General features: G+C 31.2%; 1 protein-coding gene across 1 annotated transcript in view; it reads right to left on the bottom strand.

Annotated features, from left to right (window-relative positions):
• The window catches only part of Dnr1 (E3 ubiquitin-protein ligase defense repressor 1), a 216,704-nt gene extending 208,697 nt beyond the window's left edge, over positions 1-8,007 (bottom strand). The window contains exon 1 of the mRNA XM_072893949.1: positions 7,375-8,007. Coding sequence (XP_072750050.1) covers positions 7,375-7,461 — 87 coding nt within the window. The 5' untranslated portion in view covers positions 7,462-8,007. The remainder of the gene's footprint in view (positions 1-7,374) is intronic.

The following is an 8,007-nucleotide window of genomic DNA, read 5'->3' as shown; positions in this document are numbered from 1 at the left end:
ATATTTCCGCTATTTTTTTAGATATCGCGAAACGGCCAACGGGATTCGAAAGAGAATCGTTTGTACCTGTTTGTACCTCTTTTCATTTCGTTTGTACCTCAACCGGTTCGGAAATACAGCGATTTTCGAGTTTTGAAATTAACGCTAAACTCGTATTTCCGCTATTTTTATAGATATCGCGAAACGGCCAACGGGGTTCGATAGAGAATCGTTTGTACCTGTTTGTACCTTTTTTCAAATCGTTTGTACCTCAACCGGTTCGGAAATACGACCATTTTTAGTTTTAGAGTAACGCTATACCGATATTTCCGCTATTTTTTTAGATATCGCGAAACGGCCAACGGGGTTCGATAGAGAATCGTTTGTACCTGTTTGTACCTCTTTTCATTTCGTTTGTACCTCAACCGGTTCAGAAATACAGCGATTTTCGAGTTTTGAAATTAACGCTAAAATAATTACATTTATAATTCATTATAAATTATATATCTTTATTATAAAGAAATGAACCTCGTTGGCCGTTTCGCGATATCTAAAAAAATAGCGGAAATACCGGTATAGCGTTACTCTAAAACTAAAAATGGCCGTATTTCCGAACCGGTTGAGGTACAAACGACTTGAAAAAAGGTACAAACAGGTACAAACAATTCTCTATCGAACCTCGTTGGCCGTTTCGCGATATCTAAAAAAATAGCGGAAATACCGGTATAGCGTTACTCTAAAACTAAAAATGGCCGTATTTCCGAACCGGTTGAGGTACAAACGACTTGAAAAAAGGTACAAACAGGTACAAACGATTCTCTATCGAACCCCGTTGGCCGTTTCGCGACATCTAAAAAAATAGCGGAAATACCGGTATAGCGTTACTCTAAAACTAAAAATGGCCGTATTTCCGAACCGGTTGAGGTACAAACGATTTGAAAAAAGGTACAAACAGGTACAAACAGGTACAAACGATTCTCTATCGAACCCCGTTGGCCGTTTCGCGATATCTAAAAAAATAGCGGAAATATCGGTATAGCGTTACTCTAAAACTAAAAATGGTCATATTTCCGAACCGGTTGAGGTACAAACGATTTGAAAAAAGGTACAAACAGGTACAAACGATTCTCTATCGAACCCCGTTGGCCGTTTCGCGATATCTATAAAAATAGCGGAAATACGAGTTTAGCGTTAATTTCAAAACTCGAAAATCGCTGTATTTCCGAACCGGTTGAGGTACAAACGAAATGAACAGAGGTACAAACAGGTACAAACGATTCTCTTTCGAATCTCGTTGGCCGTTTCGCGATATCTAAAAAAATAGCGGAAATACCGGTATAGCGTTACTCTAAAACTAAAAATGGCTGTATTTCTGAACCGGTTGAAGTACAAACGATTTGAAAAGAGGTACAAACAGGTACAAACGATTCTCTATCGAATGGCATTAATGAAATTAAAATATCTTAAAGTCGAGCGCTGGCCATTTTTTGATTATTTTTTATTTCCGAACCGGTTGAGGTACAAACGAAATAAAGTGTGGTACAAACAGGTACAAACGACGTACAAACGAACTATATTATTAATTTTTTTTTTTCATAAAGTCGGGCACCAGGTTCACATCGGTCCCCTGTCGAGCTATCTCCCTAACTTTGCAAAAATAGAAAAACTAGTAGTGTACAATTATGAACTATTTATAGTATATTATAAGCTTTCATAACCTGCAAATATTATTAGTAGTAATCTTTAAGTTTATATATTATAAAGCTTTTATTTAAATAATTATATCTCGCGAACGGTTTAACTACAAACGAAAGCAAAAGCACTACGAACAACTACAAACGATTCTGAATCGATTCCCGTAAGCGGATTTAAGATATCTTAAAGTCAGGTCGAGTCATTTAAAAAAAAATTTTTTTTTTAATGCCTTAAACTATAAAAATTATTGTTACTAAAAACAACTACAAACAAAATGCTACTATTTTCTATTAAAAAAAAAAAATTTTTTTTAAAGTCGGGTGCCAAATTTACATAGCCCACCACTTTAATCTCTTCATAACCCCTTAATTGATGCACAAGAGAGAAATGTTAGAAAAAGTAAAAATCATCGTATTGCGAATGTAGTGTACATAATTTCAAAAACAAATTCTTAAAATATCCGGATTTTGATTATTAAACTGCAATCCTTTTACAATAAAACCACCACCATATCTTCCGACACACGAGAGAACTATACTTAAAATGAAAAAAAATAACAATTTTGTAACTAAATATTGTTCATCGATTTATAAGCTTACAAAATTCATGTATTTTGATTGTTGAATTGCACCTTCTTTTGCAAGAAAACTATTATATTTCTACTATATGATAAAATTATCAAAAATTAAATTAAAAGATTAATTAAATTAATTTAAATTATAGTTACAAAATAACATAATTCAAATAATATAAATTTATATTTTATCTAAATTAATTTTTTGTTAGATTTTTGTTTAATTTTTATCACCAATGATCACAGCATGCAATTCAGAAAGTTTTAAAAATTAATAAATAAAATAATATTATTTTATAACTATACAGGGTGAGAGAGAAATAAACCAATGTAAAAAATAAACATTTGGAAAAGTTAAGGATATATGAAAAATTTTTTATATTTGATACGGAACGTTGTATGATGGAAACAAGAAAACTAACATAAGTTGACCTGATTTTTTTATATAAATCGATTCTTCGATGAATATTCTATGTAAAAAGTTATAAGGATATGAATAAAAATCAAATAGTTTACGAAATATTTTATACTCTAATTTGACATAAATTATAGAATATTTCGTAAAATATTCATTTTTCGATTATCTTGCTTCAATACTTTTATGCACAAAATAATGAAAGGAATCAATTCGTGTAAAGAAAATGCAGTTATCTTAAAAAAAAAAAAAATATGTAACTACTCGTTACAAACTGAAACTTTTTCATACTTTTTCGAAATTTATTATATCAGTTTGAAAGCTCATGAATAGCTTCTAATTCTATCACAAAGAATGATTCAATATTTTTATGCTTAAGTAGTAGGAAAGGGAAGTTGAGTCGAACCTCCTCCACAAAAAATATTAAATTCCTGCTCAGTGTGACAAGCTCAACATTTTTTTATTTGATATGAAAGCTTATAATTGTGTGCTATTTTATTTTTTATTTTTGCAAGATAGTAAAATCACTTCGATAGGTTAACCCAATGATCGTGAACGCATTAACATAAATAGTAAACACATTGCTGTCAATAATTTTCCATCATACTCTTTCATTTAGGACACGCCAATAGAGTTTATTTATCACAATGTAATCTTCAACAAAGATTAACAAACATCGCCTAAACAACAAGTTTTGGCGCCTACCGCGATTCTGTTTGATGGGCGCGCGTAGTTCCATGCAATTTGCATAATTTGTGCAATTACTCACATCGTTCGAATAAACAGTGCTTTTTGGGTTCGTTAAAATTACGCACATACATCCATTCCGCGGCAACCCGCTGATTAACAGTTTGAGCATTAATTCCAATTCCAAATAAATACGATTATCAGAACTATAGTGAGCTATATAGAAATTACAGTACAGTTGTGGCATTATAAGAAAGATGCGGAAAATCTCTTATTTTTTTCATAATAAAAGATTTATTTACCTTTGGAAAATTATTTTCCAGCAAAACTCTGCCAGATGTCAACTAATGATCACACAGAAATTCGCTTGCTCAATAAATAGTAGAGATGATACTTTTCCATATGATAAAATAAATTTTTTTCTTATACTGACATTGTAATCTTTGACAAATCACGCATCACGTGCGCAAAAACATACCTATTATCTTGCTGAATTATAAAAAATCAAACGAACATTTGATATGCAAACACGTAATCCATATAGAGGGACATTGGAGATTTATTTTTAGCCAATTTCTTTGAAGTTATTTTCATATGTGAACCGGTTCCTCTTCTACATGCGACGTGTTGTATAACAATATATATAAAACGCAAATGGTAGTGTGACATGCGACCACTGGGTCACGATTATGTTGGAAAACAGATTAGCGTAAGTCATTATAGAGTATCTAAAGTAATCATTAATCCAGGATAAATCAGAATGTCATCGCGAAAATAAATTATGTAATATTCGACCTTTAGCATATATGTATGTATAAGAATCACAGTATTAATCTTTTATTAACACGAAAATATATTGAAGTATAAATGTATATGTGTGCGTGAATGAAGTATTTATATCAAACGCATTACTCTCACATGTACACACACTATATCATAAAAATAATTTAAAATTATAAATTTAATAAAGAATAATATTAAACTAGACTAGTAACGAAAACTTTTATATTCTAATTTATATTCTGTAAATTAGAATTATAATCAGCCATTCGGTAGTAATTCATTTCTCGAATAACTCGCTTGGTAAAAAAATATGTAAATATGCAATATCTCTTTAAAAAATACGAGATTTTTTTCGAAAATATGGACAGCCTTATAAAACGAATTTTTCAAAAAATCTTCGAAACTGCTTTCGAAGATACCAACGGCACTTTAGTGTCAAACTAAAATTCATGCCGGTCATTAGTTTTCATGGCATCTGTTGCGCACGTAAGAATTATGACCTAAGCCAAACTACGTTCATAAACTATTATTAAAACTTAAAATAGGATTTTTTATGCATGCGTGATGTAATTACCTTAATGATATTTTATCTATATAATAAATTAAATATTTTCATTAACATTTCAATGTAAATCCCTCTCCCTTTCTCTCATCATCTTCCCTCCATGTATAAGTATATATGTACGTATTTGTATGTATATATATGTGTGTGTGTGTGTATATATATATATATATATATATATATATATATACACACACACACACATATATATACATATATATATGTGGCTTTTGACAAATTTATCGCTTATCATTATGAATATACATGTATGTAAACAGAAGAATAAAAATATCCGACCTTTATACAAGAGTATTTTTCTGATAAAAATGAAAACTAGATCAATGTCCATATTTCAATGCAGCTATCCCTAGATAATTCAAGCTGGACGTTTGTTGGACGGAAGCAGTCTAAACTAATATCTTGATATAACTATCCTTTATGTTTACAAAATATATTGCATATAAATAACTTTGTTCAAATAGACATAACAACAATCAAATATATGGTATGTTACTTTTAAATTGAGATAGAGAGAGATATAAAAAAAATCGCAATCAGTCGTGAGTAGTAAAAGTTCGAAAATTTCTTGAAATCGAAACCAAGAATGCTTACGCTTGTATCGTTTATGATAAACTTTGTCCATATGCAAACGTTTTTTTTGCATATATTACTGTATACGTTCATCTGGACTACCATGGGTTCTATCGACCCACTGTATCGGATTTACTCTTCACAGATTCGAAGAAATCATTGAAAAGACACAAATGTATAATTAGAAATTTCTGTATTTTTCATGTAATTTTATACTTGTTCTAAATGACAAATTCCAGAAATTATAATCTACATATTTATTCAGACCTAATTGAGAGGAGTTAATGCAAATATTGTGACAGATTTACGCAAACTAGAAGTCACAACTCTCTCCAAAGTTGAAAACATGAATTATCATTATTCCTATCATTATCCCTTTTTATATCTGCGAATCTTGCTACATTTTAAAATAATCATAAGGATGCAACTTTTCCAAGCACAATTGTCCCTGTCTGAATCATAACTTGAAGTTCTCGATCAGTTTACTATGAACCATACAGATTCATATCGACAAAGAATGGTTTATTTTCATACAGGTTTATTAAATTAATTATAATTAATTAGAGAATTATCAAAAGAATATAAATATATAAGAAAATTTTTTCTTCTTTCTTAAAAAAACAAGATCAAGCTTGCCAAACTGTTAAAAGAAATTAACTTTTTTATCTTTAAAGGTTCTAATTAAAAGTTATTTTATTAGAATATATCATTATCTCTTTATTATGTATATACATATAAATTATTGTCTCTCTAGAGTGTCACATACAAAATAAATTTCAATAAAAGATATAAGCGTGTAGAATAAAGATATTTACTCATGACCCTTATTAAGTTGGACCTTCTATCAATGCCTATCATTGCCAAAAAAGATCGCACCTATCAATTTAGTGCTAATTATGTGCTAATTTGTTGCCGCAGTCTAGATTTTGTTGCTCCTACCGTTTAGATATTCATATTCAAAATGGGGACAACCAGCTTGAAATTAAGCTAATCCCTCTTATAATGAAAAAAATATATAGTGCTCGAATAAAAAAATCATTTATTTATACTAGAATTTGTTTCTATTTGGTTGCTTTCAAACAATATATTATTGTTTTGGTACCAATAATATACGAGCAACAAATTTTTTTAATTAACTTATGCTATAATAATATGTTCCGTATAGTTCCACGACAACAAAGTGTCAATTTTCGAAACTTTAAAACGAGCAACAAATTCATTCATACATACATATATATATATATATATATATATATATATCGATAGTATATTGTCCACAGATTATTTTAATACCATGTACATACGAGCAACAAATTTTTTTACCTAACTATAACGATTTTAGTCCGCAGCATACCGACTTCGTGACGACAAAATATCGAGTTTTCATATTTTTTTCAAATTTATTCAAAATTTTCTATTATTATATTATTAATGTAGAGATTATATATTATTATATTATTAACATAGAATTATCAAATTTGTTCAAAATTTTTTCACGCTGTCTTAGAACAACAAAATAGAAACAAATTCTAATATAAATGATTTTTTTATTCGAGTACTCTATATATTTTTTTTATTATAAGGGAGCAAGCTTAATGTCAAGTTTCCTCCCCTCCCACTTTATACGCGATTCCTGCTAAACCGTAAGAGCAACAAAATCCAGCAATAAATTAGCACATAATTAGCACTAAATTAATTGATGGATGCGATCTTATTTGACGATAGTGAAAAATTTAATAGAGGTTTATTCGTGAATTGAAACAAATTCAAAGCTTGCTGAAAACCATCTGATTTTATGAGTTGTACAAAATATATAATTTATAAAAGATAAGTAATTCATATTCGTCACTGGCAAATTGCTGTTAAAATGAATATTATAGACAATGTAAACATGAAGACAACGTACACGTCAAGAATAAGAGAGAATTGATTAAAATTACATTCCATGTTTATATACACACATATAAATATATATATACACATTGTAAACACGATTCTCTATATAAAACCGGAAATAAACTTCCATGACTGATGTATGCACAAGACCAACATGTTATGATCGACAACACAACAAAAGTACACACTTACCTTTTCGAGACACTCTTGGCCGATGGCTTTTGGATCGACCTGCACCTCGAGGATGACGGAATTGGCTTGACTGACGAGACACCACATCTTCGCGATCACTCTTTTCCCGATGACCCTTTGAATTCTTGTACTAATCCCTTGCCGGCAACTCCTTATCAAGAGAACAAAGAAACTAAACACTTTACACGCGACGCGCACAATACTTAAAACAGCAACGACCAAGACAACGGTGACGATGACAACAATCTTTCGGCCGGATACGCGGTTGGTCGGCGACCGGTCGTGCCCGGTGATACCTTCTTTGTCATAACAAAAGCTTCAAAAAACAATTACGTAAACAGCTGTCACTGCGACGGACTCATGCGCGATTACATGTAATATCGGCAACGTGCTCACTCTTATATCGGAGGCCAAACACGTCTCGTCAACTTCCATTTCTCGGCGCGGAATGACACACGCACTGATACTGCTCTTCGCTGTCGCGGCTTAGTTCACGAAATCGAATCGCAATTCTGGCCGCTCTCTATCGGGTGGCGCTAGCGCCGAGTGGTTAACACATACAAGACACACGAAACGAAATGCGTACTATCGCACTGTCGTTCGGGAGCGTGGCGCGCCGAGTGATAAGTGAGA

This window comes from Anoplolepis gracilipes, chromosome 6 (assembly GCF_047496725.1).
Source record: "Anoplolepis gracilipes chromosome 6, ASM4749672v1, whole genome shotgun sequence".
Classification (NCBI taxonomy): domain Eukaryota; kingdom Metazoa; phylum Arthropoda; class Insecta; order Hymenoptera; family Formicidae; genus Anoplolepis; species Anoplolepis gracilipes.
Note: the sequence above shows the minus strand (reverse complement) of the source record. Positions and strands in the feature narration are given on the sequence as shown.